At 41.6% G+C, this 18,403-nt stretch overlaps 3 protein-coding genes across 6 annotated transcripts; 1 reads left to right on the forward strand and 2 right to left on the reverse strand.

The window, feature by feature from the left end:
• Positions 1 to 198: 198 nt before the first annotated feature.
• On the forward strand, positions 199 to 3,528 carry LOC143902646 (SET domain-containing protein SmydA-8). Of its 2 annotated transcripts, XM_077415739.1 has the most exons (7): positions 199 to 1,055; positions 1,376 to 1,750; positions 1,817 to 1,951; positions 2,223 to 2,409; positions 2,535 to 2,630; positions 2,959 to 3,053; positions 3,128 to 3,528. In XM_077415739.1, exons 1-7 carry the CDS (start codon positions 564 to 566, stop codon positions 3,212 to 3,214), a joined length of 1,467 nt encoding a protein of 488 aa, XP_077271865.1. In that variant the 5' UTR covers positions 199 to 563; the 3' UTR covers positions 3,215 to 3,528. The 2 variants fall into 2 exon arrangements, with proteins under 2 accessions (XP_077271865.1, XP_077271864.1); XM_077415738.1 differs by having other exon boundaries at positions 2,959 to 3,528.
• LOC143902642 (uncharacterized) lies at positions 3,049 to 11,100 on the reverse strand. The gene is made up of 10 exons (XM_077415732.1): positions 9,904 to 11,100; positions 9,403 to 9,478; positions 8,837 to 9,237; positions 6,390 to 8,606; positions 5,492 to 5,800; positions 5,048 to 5,393; positions 4,805 to 4,971; positions 4,298 to 4,581; positions 4,095 to 4,212; positions 3,049 to 3,956 (listed from the first exon to the last, which is right to left on the reverse strand). The coding sequence occupies exons 1-10, from the start codon at positions 10,125 to 10,127 to the stop codon at positions 3,848 to 3,850; spliced, it is 4,251 nt and encodes a 1,416-aa protein (XP_077271858.1). The 5' UTR covers positions 10,128 to 11,100; the 3' UTR covers positions 3,049 to 3,847.
• A 574-nt stretch (positions 11,101 to 11,674) lies between these two features.
• Positions 11,675 to 17,205, reverse strand: Reptor (repressed by TOR). Of its 3 annotated transcripts, none has more exons than XR_013258439.1 (6): positions 15,524 to 17,205; positions 14,941 to 15,348; positions 14,363 to 14,851; positions 14,155 to 14,277; positions 13,693 to 13,876; positions 11,675 to 13,582 (listed from the first exon to the last, which is right to left on the reverse strand). XR_013258439.1 is itself a non-coding variant. In XM_077415737.1 (6 exons), exons 2-6 carry the CDS (start codon positions 16,137 to 16,139, stop codon positions 13,782 to 13,784), a joined length of 1,731 nt encoding a protein of 576 aa, XP_077271863.1. In that variant the 5' UTR covers positions 16,140 to 16,448; positions 16,582 to 17,205; the 3' UTR covers positions 11,675 to 13,781. The 3 variants fall into 3 exon arrangements, 2 of the variants coding, with proteins under 2 accessions (XP_077271863.1, XP_077271862.1); XM_077415737.1 differs by having other exon boundaries at positions 11,675 to 13,876; positions 15,524 to 16,448; positions 16,582 to 17,205; XM_077415736.1 differs by having other exon boundaries at positions 11,675 to 13,876; positions 15,524 to 16,142; positions 16,366 to 17,205.
• Between the last annotated feature and the right edge of the window lie 1,198 nt (positions 17,206 to 18,403).

Genomic DNA, 18,403 nt, shown 5'->3' on the forward strand with positions numbered 1-18,403 from the left:
GAACACGCTACTCGTAGAACAGTGTTACTCAAGCACTCGCGTGCCACCAATATCGGACATCTCTTGACTTCGTAATATCAATCCTTGTCCTAATTATATAATTAATCCGTAAAATGATCCGTGGCTTACAAAAGCCAAAATTCTCTGATGCTTCTAACACTGGCCTGCGGTATATCATGTTTGATAAAGGACGTGTATATAAATATCCCTGTGACATGATTGATGCCTCGTTGCAATCTTGCCATCAAATAATTTTCGTCGGTTTCAATCTTTCCGGACTTTCAAAACCTGGAAATCTCACGGCCAATTAAAAAAATTCTAGGACAGATCCATGAATATCTTTCTAAGAAATTTATCTCACCGCGCGAGTTAGCTCAGTCTGCGGAAGAGCCTCTGCTTTGAATAATATAAGATCCGCTCAAAACATTTGCTACTTGTGCATCAACAAGATTTTCCTAGCTTAGTTGCACGAAATTGGCTCCGTGCCGATACGTTTCATCGTCTGTATAAAAGAGAAAGATCAAAGTATCGGGGAGAGAAAAACTTCTACGCGGAGCGCGTCTATGGTTCCTCTGATGGAACCTCACGAGGCAGAAGACTTGCTCAAGTCTCATCTGCGAGAGAATAATCTTTTGCAAGATGAACCCAGATCATGGACCGTCGATCGTTCCCTTCTCGGAGGTCGCGGTTTATTTGCCACGCGAGACATTCGAGCCGGCGAGTTGATCTTCACCGACGTTCCGCTGTTAATAGGACCACGATGCTACAACAAATATCTGCCGATGTGCGTCGTTTGCTATAAGAGCGATTGCCCTCTGTTCCCCTGCGATCACGGCTGTGGTTTGCCGATCTGTTCTACGGAATGCGAGGATTCCGCGGTGCACATCCAAGGGGAATGCCGGTTCCTGAGAGGATGGAAACCGACCTGCGGTTCTACCTGGTCCAAGGATCTGCTACTCGCGGTGGTGCCAATACGTGGTCTCACGTTGTCAAAAGAGCAACGTAAACTCTTTTATGCTTTCGAGTGTCACGCGAATCTTACTCGCAATTACGAGGTACGTTTTCTTTTATATAAAATATCCTATAAGTTTTTCATGATATTCATATATAGTCCAGCTTTGTAGAAGTATAAAAAAAAGGAATAGCTAAATTTTCATAAATAATACTGTTTATTGTCTTATATTTTCTTTCTTAAGTCTTTCTTCATATACTCATCTCATTGTATATCCTAATCATGGATATGATTGAGATAGTTCTGAGTAACATTAAATGGTCTTAGTTTATCGCGCCTCTTAATAATTTCTTCGTGTAATATTTATAAAAAATATTGTGTAATGGATCAAATGAAACATGTGTACATCACCTTATGCCAAAGATCGACTTGCTCAAGAGAAACGTGGCCAATTTTCCTAACGAGGAGCAAATGGAGTTCATGAGACGTATTTGTGGTGTCTTCAATACGAATTCGTTTGAAGTCGTGGTTGTATCTTCACGGGACGAGGACCGTACTACGAGTTTACGTGGTCTTTACCCAATGGGCGCATTCCAGAATCATTGCTGCGTGCCGAATACCAGGCATCACTTCGACGATCAGCAACGGATGCACGTGAGCGCCGTGCTGCCTATCGCTGCTGGCGAGGAGATCACCATGTCCTACAACGATCTACTGTGGGACACACGGAGCAGAAGGCAGTTCTTGAAGGTCACCAAATACTTCTCCTGCCATTGCAACAGATGCTCCGATCCAATGGTACGTCAGCACCGCAACAATCTCTCTCCAAAAATTCATGCGAAATATTCTTTTTGTTTGTTCCAGGAATTCGGTTCCCAGCTTGGCGCACTTCTCTGCGCGAAAAACGATTGTTCGGGGCATTTGTTACCTCGTAATCCTCTCAATCATAAGTCATCCTGGATCTGCGACAAGTGCCAGACCAGCGTGAATCACAGACAGGTGGTACCTAAAAGCTGAAATAAAAAGCTATATATTTACATGCAGTAAGAATAATTAAAGTAATCTTTAACGACTCTTTTCCTACGAAGAGTAGATTTAGTCTTTTATACGATTATTGATTTCAGAAAATTATTTATTGGCATATTAATAAGGTGTTCGCACATTTAATAGCATTTGTATTATCATATGATCGACTAAAATCATAAAATATTTCTACAATACCCAAAGTCTGTCTGGATTTCTTCTATGAATGTGCTTCGCTGTTTTACAGATCGAGTATATTCATTCGGGATTGAATACATTTGTATCCGACGCTATGTACAAAACTCCACGAGAAATTCTAAGATTTACAGAAACAGTGTTATCGAAATTAGTACCCGCTACTAATTACATCTTGTTAGATGTCAAGTATCGTATAATCTCCTACTTTGGCAGAGTCCCCGATCTTAAATGGGAAGGTGAGATGTACATTCTATTTTCTATAAATATTATTATGAAGTATTTTACAAGTTTTTTTTATTACCTTTATATTGCATAATATATGTGTATGCTATAATGAGAAATGTAATTCGTATTACTGCAGATCTCACGGATGCAGAACTTAGAACTAAACAGATGTATTGTGATGAGATACTTTCTGCGTTAGACGCTTTAGGTTCTGGAGATTCTATTAAAAAAGGTAATATCATGCGAGAGATGTTTCTCTTCTATACATATATATATATATTAAGATCTCTATAAAATATTTCTTGTCCCTGTGAATAAAAACGAGATGTATGTACAGGATAAAAAAGATCGAAATGAAGATTATTGTTCTGCTATATAAGTTGTAATAACGTCAACGATACGAATGTGATACATTAATTAATCATGTCAAAATAAGATATGGAATCCAGAAAATCCTAGCATATATTTTACATCATAATTCTTGAAATTATAATATTATTTTATAAGTAAAATTGAAAAGTTAAAATATAATTTTTTCATGTATTTATAATATATTCTAGGCCTTGTTTTATACGAGTTATATCGTACAAATCTGGAATTGTTTAAACGACAGATTTCCAATGATAACGATGAACAGACACATCCACATATAAAAGTACGACGAATAATTTATTATATGTGTGTTTGTTATACATATCTTAATTATCGTTTTAAATCCTCTTTTTTCAGAACGACGATAATGAACGACTATTGCGAAAAGCAATGAGTATATTACAAAATGATGTCGGTGCAGCCTGTGTTCGCAAAAGCGACTAATGCAATCTACTATTTTGACATCGTTCATATTTATTGCTTTACTCGATATCTGGCTGGAATACATATATTACGAGAACGCAATAACAAAGAATGCGTCTATATTACAATTTTCACACTCTAATTACTTGATTCTACATTTTAATTCACGAACTGCACATTGTATATAATACAGAATTTGTCATATATAAATATATATATATATGAAATATATGAGATTTAATATATATAATATATATATATATATATATATATATATATATATATATATATACACAGAGTGGGGCAAAACAAGCACGATCGGCAAGAGGGTGTGATACTTGAAAAAATAAAATAAAAAATATACTTTTTATACAAAGCTTCATTTTTCAAAAACATTGATTTGGAAAATTGGAGAGTTAATATTTACGCTTCTTGTATATTCTTTAACAGTCTTGTGCCTTCAAATTTGTCTTAATAGCAGCTATTAATAAGTAATGCATACGCCATTTAATAATGGAATAAAATGATTTAATTATTATAGGATCTTTTGCTGTTTGTACCATATTCCATTCTGTATGTATAATATACTTTACATAGAGTAATACAAAAAAAACAGTGCCATTCATAACTTTATGTACAAATCTTATTACTTGTTCATATTACTTGCTGTAATAAACATTTTGCTTCTTCGCACAAGGCAGTACTTGGCTTCAATGTTTCCCAATCATAGTCGATGTCTTCGTCGTAACTCGCATTATTATTTCTACAATAAAATTTTATTATATTAATAATTATATATCGTCAAATTCTATAATATAACTATTGATTGTTATTTATAACACAGTATAAGGCAAATTTTGTAATTTGCTCTTAAATATAAGTATAATTTAAAGCAAGTTACCTATACAAAGTATCATCTACAGCATGTATCGCGCCATTGCCTAAATCCTGAAGCAACCGATTTCGCGCGAGCGCTGTGTGCATTAGCGCAATATCATTCAGCAAAAATTCTTTATGATCTACAAAAGAAAGATTTCAAAAATATTTATTTATTTGCTCAGAGACTCATTTCTGATTTCAACAAAACCACATTAAAATACTCACCGTTCTTCTCATACTTTTTTAGCAACTTTTTCACAAAATCTTCGCCCGCGTATTTCTTAGATATACCAATTCTATAGAAGATAGCTTTACACTGCCATCGATTCTCTGCGGAATCTTGATTAGACGGGACAATTCGCTTTGCTTGTGTTTCCTTCACGAGAGATTCCCAATCGACTCCTAAGGCATCACCTAATCCTTTGCCGCTCGTTTTAATGTCTTCCTCCAACTCGCCGTCAGAAATTTCTTCAAAGTCCATAGTCTCCATATTATCGTCTTCCATATTCCTGACACAACAGAAAAAGAGAGTCATATGTAAAATTTGATATTTTGATATCAACCAATGATTTTAGAGATTTGGCATAAATAAAATAATCCGAAGTAAAAAAATATAAAACTTTCATTAAAAATAATCGCATTTTTCCTTTGCAAGCTATCGACTTAATATCAAATAATTTTTTAAATAGAAACGTTTCATCTTAATAACATTTTATAATCTATATAGCTTACTTCAATGATACTGTATCGGCATTATCCTTAGATTTTGAAGTAAAAATAGTTTCTTCCGCAGGTTCTTTCGGAGATAACTGAGCCGGCTCCTGAACAGTTGATTGCGCATCGCGATGCGCAGCATCCGATGCTTTCTTATTTGTTCGTGTTTTATTAGTTTCCATATCCTTGAAAAATTATATAAAAATATGAACACTTTTTCAAAGAAAACCAAAAGAAACAAAAATATGAAGGGATATGTACCGTGGTATCTTCTTCCATATTCAATATATCATCAGGATCGTCGCTAATATCACTCAAATCGCTTTCAGTATGAAGAGTCTGCAAGGATTCATCGGCGATGGGACGCTTCGGTTCCACCGCAACGGGTTCCTTGATTTCAGGTTTATCCTTTTGCGAATTTTTCTTTTGGAAACTATCCGTAGATTTTTCTCTAGTAGTTGTGCACAATCTACCTTCAGCGAGTTCCATCAGCTTTTTGTTGATAGGTTCTTCCTTCATGCTGCCGTAAATAGCTGCTTGCTTAGCAGAAGGATGAATCGCCGGCGGCTCTTCTCTTGTTTCCGGCGCATTGTACGATCGTCTTTTGCTGTAAGAATTAATTTCAATCAATGCTTTAACTAATAAAGAGGATAATAGATATAATTGTTACTTTAATTTTAATCTTGTGTAAGATAGCACATTTACCTATGTTGCGTAGATTCTCCGTGCTCCAAATCCTTCGAGCGCTCGTTCCTGTAATGCGATCGAACGTGCATGTTCTGATTATCCCATTTCCGAGTATCGTTGGATTTCCAGTCGCCTATAGGATTATCGTATCGGGAATTCCATTCGTCATCATGTATCTCTGAACGAGGAAGACTGTCTCTGCCTTCCCATAACGTTCTAGGACGCCATTCCCTCTCCTCCCATTCCACTGTCTGATAACCACGATCTCGACCGTGTTCCACATCACGATGGTGTCCCTCCCAATTATCGTTAGAAACAGTTTCATCTCTAACAATAAGATAGAAGACAATACGTGTGTGAGAGAACAATAACATGAAAAAAAAATAAAATTTCAGTAACGATAAAAAAAAAGAATGAGAAAGTTTGTAATTATAAGATACGATTTAACAACACGTATTTTTATTTCAATTTTGATAAAAAATTATCTGTTGATTAATACGCTTTTTTTCATTGAAGGAAAACATAAAATAAAGGAGATAAAAAGGAGATAAAAAATCTAACAAATCAAGCCGGATTATACAGAATTTGCGAATTTTATAACTTGACTAGATGTCGACTTAGTTTGTAAGTAACGGTTTATATTATAGCGTACTGAAGATTATTTTATTGCAGGTCGAAACATTTGTCACATTATTTATTTAAATTTGTAACGCATTCCTAACACGTATACCCGGCTTAGCCTCGTTAGTCCCTTTTATCTCCTTTATTTTTAATATTTCGAACCTAGATATCTATTATTATTTTGAAAAACATAAAACCAATTCAACATTTTCTGTGCGTTGTAAATAGTGAACCTAAATAAAAAGCATCTAAAGCGCAAAATAATAATATTTCTCCAATTCATAATGATTATTACCTAATATTGGCTCCACCACTTCTCAATTTATCGCCAGGGTAGAGAGGATGTCGATGATGATGGTGATGATGACGATGATCGTCGAAGGATGCTCGTTCTGTACTCTGGATCACGTATCTCGACTCTCTGGACCTCTCGTCGCGAGCAACGCGTCTTTCCTCGAAGGGACTGTCGTACCTTCTGCCCTCGATGATCTTTCTCCCGTCATCCTCGTGGATGTGACTGTGATCCCGATACTCGACATGTGGAGCCGGCTCCTCCTGCTCGTCCCAGTGTTCGGTCTGCAGTCTGCCATAGTTCCTACCAAAATTCCTGTCCACTTCCATGGCGCGTCGCGGACTGGTCGCGTCTCGACGATCCACTATCCGGTCGATCTTGCTCGGAACGCGACTCGATTCGATTCGCGCCTGGTCCTTTCTGCCGCTGTGCTCCGACGTGTGACCCCGTTCGTATCTCACACCGAACCTTCTGTGCCGATCCCTGTCATAGTGACTGTCCACCATGTCCATTAGATGATCGCGAGGTAGAGTGGGTGTCACAGCCACTACCGACGAGGAAGATGAAGCCGGAGGAACGGGCGGTAACGTCGCTGTTGATTGAACGTTCGACGACGTCGCGACGTGTCCACTCTTGTCGTGCAAGGACCCACGATCCAAAGACGCATCCCGAAAACGATCCATGCGATCCCGGGGTGAGTCGACGGTGGACTTGCCGCGACTCGACGATACGTCCTTCTCGACGACGCCGCCGCCGCCGCCGCCGCTTCTTTCATACCTTCCGTCTAGGCGTGATTGCGCGGAGCTCCGTTCCCGTTCGGCGAGAGCCTTTGTCTCGGATCGTTCCCGTTCCCGTTCGCTCCTGCTCCGCTCGCGAGTGCCGCCGCTCTTTTCAAACGACACATCTTTGCCTAAGGATCGTTCCTTGATTCTACTGCTGTAACGCGAACTCTTGTCCGCTGATAGGCTCAACGCCGCGGGCGATATCACCGCAGGCACGTCTCTCTCTCGCGACTTCACAGACTTGTCTCTTTCTCGATCCCGGTCACGATCCCGCTCTCGTATCTCTCGATCTCTTTCCCGCTCACGATCACGCTCTCGTTCTCGCTCGCGATCCCTATCCCTCTCCCTGTCGCGTTCGCGTTCGCGTTCTCTCTCTCGATCTCGGTCCCGTTCCCGATCACGATCCCGCTCGCGCTGCCTCTCGTTACGACAACGCTCCTGAGATTCATCCTTATCCTTGTCACGCTGAGGTTCTTGACGCTGATCGCGATTCAATCTCGACGGACGCTCGTCTCTCGTCTCCTTCTCGCGCTGACGCTCGCGGCTCTTCTGCCGCGCTTTGTCGCCGCCGTAAGTCTTATCGTCGAAATTGTCCTTGCTCGTGTTGCTCCTTCGATAGCTTTCGTCCTGATTCGAAGTCACTGTTTGTTTCGCTTTGCCGGAAGACGTCTGCTCCGTCTTTCTCGCGTCATCTCGTTCTTTGCTCTTATCTCTTTTGTGCGAGTCGCGATCTCTCTTCTCCGCGTCTCTCGCAACGCGATTCGACGAGTTGTTTTGCTTCTCTGGATTCTTTGCTGGGGTGAGATCGCGCCTCGTCCTCGATGGCGTTCGGCTGCGTTGTGTCTTCGACGACGCACTCTCCTTGACGTGTTGGTACTTGGATGACCGCTCCGATGACGACGGCGGCGGCGGCGGCGTACGCGAACGCACATCCTTGTCCTTGCATTTGGATCTCAACCGATCATCCGACTTGGTCTTTTCGTCAATAGCGCGGTTCTTTTCTTTCTCTTGTTGTTCCTTGATTTTATCGAATGACTTGCACTTGACAGCGTCCTTGGACGAACACTCGTCCATATCGCGCACTTTCTTGTAATGCCTGCCATCCTCCTTGTCCACTTCCCGATTACTTTTCACCGCTTTCGGCGATTCGCTCCTGTTTTTTTCCCGGATTTTGCTGGACGATGACGCGCGATGCGCCACAGAAACCTGCGAGCCCAACGATGCGGCCGTCGTAGACGTGACTCCACTCGTAGATCCCTGTTGTATCGCGGGTGATCTAGCGCGCAACGAACTGGAATGCTTCCTGGATACAGACGACGAACCATACTTTTTGGCTGATCGCGCGATAAGGTCCTTCTTCGTGGAATTGTTCTCGAGTTTACGTTTCTTCTTGTCGATGGCTTTGTCGTTTCTCGTTCCTAATCTCTTGAGCTTCAATCTGTAAGATCCATTCATAACAATTTGATAAAAAAATTGCGCAATATAACAAGCATTGATACAATTCTTTAGCATCGAAATAATGTAATATAGATTATATCGTATTATACTTATTATATTGATATACGGGAGAATGCGAAATACAAAGTTTTTTTCTTATAGATGTGTGTTCGAGATTACACATTTATACATTACAAAATATAAAGAATCCTGTATAAAATGAATACTTACTTTCTCTTTCTGTCTTTATCCTCGTTGTAATCGGCGGAAATAGCATGATGTCGCTTGGTCTTGATCTTTTTAATTTTCTTACGTGAGTCCGACGTCGACGTAGAAGACGAGTCTTCGCTGCTGGAGCTGCTGCTACTGCTAGATGTGCTGGATGTGCGCGAACTAGAGGAGGAGCTCATAGCTTTTTTCTTCTGTCTTACTTTATCCTTGCCACGTACTTCTTTGTCCTTCTTCATTTGTAATTCCAGTTCCCGTTGTAACAATTGCCGCCGTCTCTCCAATACCTTCTCGTCCTCGTACTCGAGATCTGTCTGATTCCACTCTTCTATGTTCAAGTCCGGACTATGCGATGCCTTTTTCACAATCTTTGACGTAAGCCGTTTGAAAGGATCCTCAATGAGCTGCGACATTGAAATGATCAAAAGTAAGTTCTTGATTTAAGTTTATAGTTAATCAGTCATAAATTTTAACTCTTATCAATTATCTTGCGATGCTGAAAATGCTATATGTGTATATAATATATTAAAAATTGCTATTAAATAGAAAAAAATATGACACGTGCTTACCCCAGATGCACCTGCGATCGCATTATCTTTCTTAGCACGCTTGGATGGGCTTATCAATGTGTGTGTGTTCGCGTATCTAATTAACAAATAAGAGAAATGAGAAATTGCATTAGTCTAATAAATAAGGCATACGCTCTAATAAAAAGTAGAAATCTAAATTACAATATTTTACAAAATACTAGTCTTGGATCCGAAACATATCGCGTTCGAAATATTGGAGCAAATAAATCTAAAGCTATAATGGAGCTCATTTTAGCTCTTTAACTTCGACCAGTAGTAAACCGCAGTTAGCCGTGCGTTAGAAAAATTGCTCTCCACTATTGTCTCTGCGTTACAATGCAAATTTAATTTGTTTTTTTTTTTCTTTTTTTTTCCGGTTGTTAAATGTACAGCTATAAAATGTCGCAAGTCGCAATGATCGATCAATCGACAAGACAAGCCGGTGGGCGTCACCGACCGCACCGACGGCGACAAGGAGTCATAAGGAAATCCGCGGCTCACTTGCAACTCTTTCCGTATGAACAACTGCCGTTGAGGGCCCAATTTCTGCAGTAATCCGATGTATTCTGAACGGCGGCTGCGGCAGCGGCGGCGGCGGCGGCGGCGGCGGCGACGGCGATCGCTGGTTTGGTGCCCAACCTCTCAAACACACTCGGCCGTCGTGAAGAGTCTGTATTACATTTCGTAGGGTCAGCCGTTATCTTCCTTATGTTTGGTTTTGACATATTATCACCATAAAGCACTTGTATTCTCACAATGGAAGCGCATAACTGCGAGTATGCGGTCGTTCACGTGCCGTGCGAAATCGTCACGCGACTCGGCGATCTCGGTGCGGAAGCGGAATACGTGGGTCTGCGACTCGGCCGACTCGCGCGAGCACGGGCACGGGCATCGTTCTCAACCTACGCGTCTTACGCCCGGGCGCCCCGGGCGTCGGGCACGGGCTCGGGACACCTCGGGAATCTCGGGATACACGGATACACCACCGCCACCCGCGCGAGCCGTTTCGTATCCCCTTCCCCCTCGTAACCGCCGTCTCTGGAAATCTAACCTTTCTCGTAGGCTAGAAAGAAATCGATAAAATGGAGCGCGCCACGTTTGTCCCCGTCAGTATAAAGATGCTGCGTAAATTTTCGTGATTATCGAGCGGAGTTAATTGCAGAGTTATCGACTATCTCGACCGTTGATATATAAATATGTGTTTTATAGATTTATTATCGCACGCAACTGCTTCATAAATAAGCACATATATTTGCGACGCAATAATGATATATATTACGCAACATTTCTTTCCCCCGTAAGTTAACATCGCCCGCATAGATAATCGCGGTCGCAGTTTTACATAAATAAATAGAAATCGAATACTACCGCGTCATAGATACATATATATGTGCATATTTAAGAATAATAATGAACTGGAAAGCTTCAAAAGAGAATACATATCCATCCGAATTTTTCGCCGTCAATAGTTCGCCTTGGAGATGCATATCCGCCGCGCATTTAATATACAATTCTAAAATGCTTTACCGGTTTAAAGCAATAACGTTATCACACAATATCGCTGAAATAATGCTCCGCGTTTTGTGAGTATTGACGTTGCCAGCCTATATATTGCTTAATTTTGTCTCGATTTCGATCAATTCGCAGAAACCTTCTGAATTTTGTCGCGAACGATCGACACTTTTTCAAACAAAAATATGAAATAAACATCGATGATTTCGTTAAATGTATATGCATATATAATATACAATACATATATATATATATATATATATATATATATATATATATATGCATATATACGCCGCGTATTCGAGATTTGCACAAAGTGGGAAAACAACATCCTATATGCAAAGCGCGCGTGACATCGTCACGTTGTGTGTCCGTATTGGAAAACATGCGGAAAACATCGGATGACTTAACGTCAGAGTCACGTCGAGTCATACCAATTAAATGAGAACGACCGATCGGACGACCGATGACTAATGACCGTGCGGAGGCGAGCAGTGCCGTGTACATCGTCTTTCGCGGAATTTTGCTTTTTATAATATATTCATATATCTCTCTTTTACACATTTATTAAATTTAGTTAATACTTCGCACTTTTCTTCCCTTCCACCCACCCTTTGCGTATTAAATTTCATTAATTTTCTTCTACGTTAACATATGTGGACCGTAATCTTTTAGGAGAGACATTTCAAATGTAACATTAGCATCCCGCATTCCTAAAATGATGGACGGATTTTAATGAAAAACCCGCTTGCCGTTCGCATGTGTTTTTTTCTTTTTTATTAGATAGAAATGATAATTCAACCATCTCATTACATATTCTGATCAACCGATTCATCTTCGGGTCGTTTGCCGTAACTCGATTAGCACGATAAACGCCAGGAATGCACTCGCACGCCAATTGCAATTTTACGTTTTACGTTTTATATTTCACACGAGCGAGCGAGCGAGCGAACGAACGAACGCAAAGCACATCATCGTAAAAGTATCGGGGTCATCGTCGGAACAATAAAATGGCGCTTTTCTCACGAACGCGCGTATTGCACACCATGAAAGAAAAGAAAAGAATATTCTTGTTACACGCAACATTTCCCGCACGCATATGATTACGATGATATCGAAGTGACGTCTCGTGCTACACTGATATTACACACATTGAACTTTTGCCGACGTTACATACACAGCGAATGAAACCTACGGTGGTACCCCGCATAACAATAAATTAGACTGCATAACGATTCGATAAGGATTATACAACATCTGTATTTATATATGTATATAATCGTATGACTATATATCCACACGTTTCTTTTTTTCCTTTCGGATAATTACTATGATCTTTAGCGCAACTTTACATATACAAAAATCGATTAAAAAAATATTAGTACGAATATAATATGGATTAACATCTTGCATACTTAAAATATATGTATGTGTATATTAGTGATTAGCAAAATATAATTATAATTCTAATCGCGGCGTACAATTGCTCTAAACAATCGTCGAACGGAAGAGGCGTAGACGCTATGTTTTATATATATATATATATCTATATATATATATCTGTCCTCTCTTCTAAAATTCTAAAGCAATGATATCCCACCTCGCGCCACGATTACAATCTTTCCACATACATTATTATTTTATCTTTATATATAATCCGGTACAGCGTTTCGTTCTGAGGTAGATCGAGTCAGCAAACAGCAAACAACTATGTAATTCAAAGCTCGTTTCTAAGTGCAACCAATGCACACATTCTAGATTCTTTTACTATTATGATTAAAACTACATCGTCTGAACATAAAAAAAAAAGATCATCAATGTCAATTCTTAGTATTGTTGCGTCAGCCGCCATCAATAATTCCGAAACCTTGATCATCATTAGTAATTATTCAAGAATTAAATTAATTATAGCTATTTGGAAAAAATCGCCAAGATACATCTCGAACTGAGCAATGATCGGTATAATTAAATTTTAAGTAAATTGTATTATCGTTCTGAAACCAAAAGTTCTGCTGCGTGGTGCATATTCATTGCAATTTAACCCTTGGTTGTCGCACCTCTTTTTTGACCATTTTTTTTTTAAGGATTTTTTGAACACAATGCCACTCAAAAAGTTAATTTTTTATAATGAGAATTCTCTATAATGTTTAAACTTAATTCTAGAATTTTTGGCGATCCACTTAAACTGTTAGTTTTTAAACAGCATACAGCTGTTTGAAAATTGGTTGGGGTCATTTTGATCCCGTGTGACAACCGCGGGTTAAAGAGAGAGTAAAGAGTAAAGATTAAATTTAAAATCACAACGTGTGCAACGCTGATTGATAATGGACATTGATGATATCTCTAATGTGTTATAATTATTAAGTGACATTCGGCACTTTTTCTTTGCACTTTCATCAGGATATATAACCATTCTTTTTTTTTTTAAACAAATGATACATTTGCAGCTAATTTGTAAAAAAAAAACCATCTTTGTTTGCACAAATACATTATTGAAACTATCATATGTGATGCATGAAAAGTGTTATATACAGATTGACCATTATATACAATAGGCGAAAATGCAGATACTTTTGTAGAAAAAAAGTGACGATTTAAAGGTCTAGGAGATAAACCAATATACATATATATCAAGGTTTCGTTTCGCATTTGCATCGATAAACATTTTCTGAAACAATGTATACGATACTTGTTAATTGTACATTAACCAATACGTTAACTGCAAGTCTGCTTTCCGAAGCATTCAACGTCAACTTTAAAGATAAAAAGCAACATTACCCTAGGTATGTATAGACACATAGCATATTTTTCCAAAGATATATACACGCGTAGACATAAGATTTATAGGAAAACGATTCGCTATAATATTAAAAATTATCGATGCCACCATCAGGAATACCGGCTCTAATATTATCCAACACTTTGTTCACAAATTCTGTTGAATGATTTGCTATTCGCACTTCTGCAATCAAAAGAGTTTGCGTATATATTAAAGTAATAATAACCACTAATATATGTATGAATCGTTATGTTTTATCTTTTAATAAGAAAATCAACGCTTGCGATATAAGCAAAGCTAAGTGAGAAGGTTAAAAAATGGTCAAATTACCAATTATGTTTTATCAACGACCAAATTACAAATTACGCGTTATCTATATATTATATCTATGATTCCTTTTATCTAAGGAATTATACATATCACGTATATATAAGTGTAAAAAAAATTAAGATATTACTCACTGGTAGCCACCTTGCAACATTTCTCCATTTGTCGCGTAAGCTCTTCTTGAGTGTCGCGATTGGATTCAGCTAATTTAGCAGCAAGCGTATGTTTAGCTTGCGATATACCTTGTATAAGACGTCCTGAAAAAAAAGTATTATTCGTATTTTAATATGTCCCAAAAAGATGACGATTTTAATACATTCTTCATTTCGACGTTTACTCAACTGTGTTCTGTTTCAAGTCCATGCAGTTTTATCTTATTAGCTTCGTGTTGAGCCTTTTTCTTTAAGCGGCACGCCCGCGAAGCTAATTTATTTTTTTCTTTACGCGTTTTCGGCCTCGCTGGGAAAGGTAGTTCCGAAACAGGTGTCATATCGTTTATAATGCGATTTAATTTGTCCAACTCTCGTCCGATACTGTGAAGCTTGCGAGGATTAGGTGTAAGATCGTTCCCGTCGCCTTTCCGTGCCTTTCCACTATGCTTAATTCCTCTAAGAGCACAATGAGGACTAAATACTGGATCAGTCGCTTCATTCAAGACGTGCGGATCTTCCAAACGCGCCCGCGCGATTAATCGCTGTCCTTTTGGTCCCTTCGCTTGAACGTTATATTGCCAGAAGAATCTTTCTTTTTTACTATGCCTGTCTTTTCCTAATTCTGTTCCCGCTCCTACTCTGTTGTTACTCTGTTCCTCGCCGTCACTTCCGCCTGTATCTGGTTCGATGAAATTTATTTTCATTAACTAAAAGATCATCAAATAATCTATAAGTTACACGACTATACAATTAACAATACACAACTACCGTTATCACTGCTGTAGTCATCGTAATGGTCGCTATCGTCGTCGCTGTCTTCATAGCCCTCGTCGTGGCTAAGAGGATCGACGCAGAGTGGATCTGGACTAAGGGCACCTCCGGTACTCAGACTACTGGTCGATCCCGCCTCTGCCAAGCTACCGGTACTTAAGAGATGTTGTCGTGGTTCCCTGTGGGCCCAGATTTGATCCAAATGTCCCATTGTCTGCGTTGGCGCGGACATAGACAGTCTCGAACTTTTAGGTTTACCACCTATCGTGGAGATATCTGCCTGATTGGATATTGGATTGTTGAATGGATTTTCACCTCTTTTCATAAGTAACTCGTGTAAAGTGGACGATCCAAGGGGTCGAGTTACGGGATGCGGCGAAGTCGACGAGCTTGCCGTTGAACTACCTAAATGAGTCATGTAACACCGTTATCATTACCGACAAACAATAAATAACAAACCATACTTGTGAGCAAACACACGATACTAACACCATTATTAAATTCCCTTTTACTGTAACGCATCAAAAGTGTCTTTGCGCTTAACGTTATTACTAGACGAAATACATTTGTTTGGATATACCTGCAACGTTACTAGTGCCCGGACTAGGATACGCAGTAGGACTAACAGCTTCCGCATTATCCACAACGTTGGAACCTCTGTTTAAATTGAAGCCACACGTATTCGTATACGTGGGACAACTACGACGAGTAACTCCAGATTGAGGAAAACTACTAGGCGCGAATCCCACGCTACTACTAAACAGAGAGCTAGTCGGAGCGGTGTATTCCATTTTTAGTGGCTGCACCCTTTCCTCGGGCAGCAATAAATCGTCGAAATTTAAATCTCCCAACAGGGTATCGTCGTTGGCGTTCAACTCGGCCAGAGTTGGACCCTGGATAAGCTCAGCCTTGTCAACTTGGAATATATCATCGTCATCCATCTTAAACGAGATGTCCATCTGATCCGGGTCCATCTTGAAGGAATAATCTGATTGATCGGCCCTCATGTCCCATCCGGCGGAGACCGCCAGAGGAGACGGCGAGAACTGAGCGTACGCTCCTCGCGGGGTGCCTCGGTGGCCTCCAGGTATCGGGACAGACGCCGACGTGTTCATCATCTCCCCGCCAGGCTCTTGCTTCACTACGCTATCCATCGTGCTAGCTAGCGAGAAGTCGCTGTACTTCGAGTCGTCCATCAGCTACGGATGTTGTGATGTTGACGAAAATCGTGGGAAGGCGCGCGCGCGCGAGCGAGCGCGCCCGTGGGCGCTACAAGGCTACGATTACTTTTGACGCTTGAAAAAGCGAGAGAGAGAGAGAGAGAGAAACTATTTCTCTACGAAACGCAAAAGTTCGGGCAAGTTTGGGCGAAATAAATCGTCCCAAGATCGCGATCCGGATTCTCGAGCGACGGATATGCACCTATCGGTACCGAACCAGTGCGAGCGACGATCGTTGCGCGTTGTTACGCACGTTAGTCCAGCGATAGCGTTGACTGTGTAACCCTGCAAATAACGTCCAGCGGAACGATAACGCGAGAAAGAAAAGAAGGAAAGGCGCGCGCGCGCGCACGCGGCTTATCGGCCCGCCGAGAGCGAGCTGCACCGTTTCAGTTTCAGTTTTTTGACTCGTCCGCACCTCGCGTTTGCTTTGGTTCGCCTCGTGTCGCACGATCGATTCGCAGCCCTCGCGCACGGACGAACGGCCACGAGCCACGAGGGAACGGCTTCTCCGTCTCGCGCCGATGTGCGCTGGTGGCTGGTGGCTGGTGGACGGCGGACGGCGGACGGCGGAATTCGACGTTCGACGGTCCGAGAGTCGAGAGTCGAGGCCTCGGGGTAAATACGATGGCGACGGCGACGCGTTGGAAATCACATATTGGTCCACGCGCGCATCGCGTGCCCCTCGTCAGCGGGCATTTTCCGCGGCTGCGGCTGACAGCATCGCGGCGGCCCGCGGCGAGGCCAGCCAGGGGCCAGGCTGGGTTTCACTTTTTCTTCCCCCCTCGAAATCCGTTGACTCGGACCTCGCGGCCGCGGCCCTCGCGCTCGAGAGCTGGCGCGAGCGCGAGAATCCCTCGCGATCGCGCGAATCACGCGCCGAGGACGTCGCGTTGCACGTGCCAACGACTCGCGAGGGAAACGGACGAGAAATCGGGCGAGAAATCGTTCGGAACGCAGAGGAGTGACGACGCGTGTCGTTTGTTATTGTTTTGCCACGAGACTGCGGGGGCCGAGTGATCGGTGATGTTTGCATAAATAGAGGAACGGGTCACATGACGCGTCTCGCGAACGAACGTCGGCCAGTTTCGCGACGCCGACCAATCGCGCGCCTCCGTTTCCCTCCACCTGTGCGCCCGCGCCCGCGCGCACCCTCCCGCCCTCCACTCCCGCAACCCGCAACCCGCAACGGTCCACGGTCCGCACTGTCCGCCAATGTCCGCAGTCCGCAGTCCGCAGTATGTTTGCGACTCTGATCTCTGATATGGCGATCTGGCGCAGAATTAAGGGTTGGTTTATAATAGCCGTAACCGTTGATTTAAGCCGTAATCTTTAAGACACAGTCGAATGTGAGAAGAATAATCGACTGTGATTGGTCAATTTCTTAAAGATTACGGCTTAAATCAACGGTTACGGCTATTATAAACCAACCCTAAGGCCTTCACACACGAATCGACGGAAGACGTAAGACGTAAATTGTAAGGAAATCCACCAATCAGAGTCGACTATTCCCCTCTTCTTTCCTCTTAAAGAGGGGAATAGTCGACTCTGATTGGTGGATTTCCTTACGATTTACGTCTTACGTCTTCCGTCGATTCGTGTGTCCAGGCCTTTAATTCTCGATCAGGATCCGTATTCTCGAGCCTGCCTGTCCTAATGATGCGACTTTCTATTTGAAAAGCATTGAATTTCGCATGCGAGTTTCATGAAAACGATTCGAGAAACCCGATTCTCTGACAAAAAACGTATGCGCAAACTCTGCTCTAACAGAAAGGCTGCAAATTGATTGGCTATCGCACAGTTTTTAGCCAATAAGCTTGCAGCTTTTCTGTTAGAACAGAGTTTACGCATACGTTTGTCGTTAGAGAATCGGACCCCAAGGCTCGAGAATACGGTCCCCGGGTCCCAGCCCCTCTGATTTGCGCGTGATCCGTGGCGAGGCATTCCTCTTCTCCTTTTCTTTGCTTTACGTTTTTACGTCCAATCACGAATGCGGGGTCTACAATGCGAGTCGTAAAGTCATGAGTCGTAAGACGTGACCACGCACGTTTGAATTTGAGGAGAATAATCGACTGTGCGTGGTCACGTCTTACGACTCACGACTTTACGACTCGCTAGACCTAGCAGAACATGCAAATGGGACTTGAGATTCCGCATCGATTCTCGACATTCTCCGTTTCTTTCTTCTTTCGGTTTTGGACGAATGCTCTCTTTTACGTCGATCTTTCTAGCGATTTTTT

Source organism: Temnothorax americanus, unplaced genomic scaffold, assembly GCF_048541705.1.
Source record: "Temnothorax americanus isolate GAGA-0224 unplaced genomic scaffold, ASM4854170v1 Scaffold4, whole genome shotgun sequence".
Taxonomy (NCBI): domain Eukaryota; kingdom Metazoa; phylum Arthropoda; class Insecta; order Hymenoptera; family Formicidae; genus Temnothorax; species Temnothorax americanus.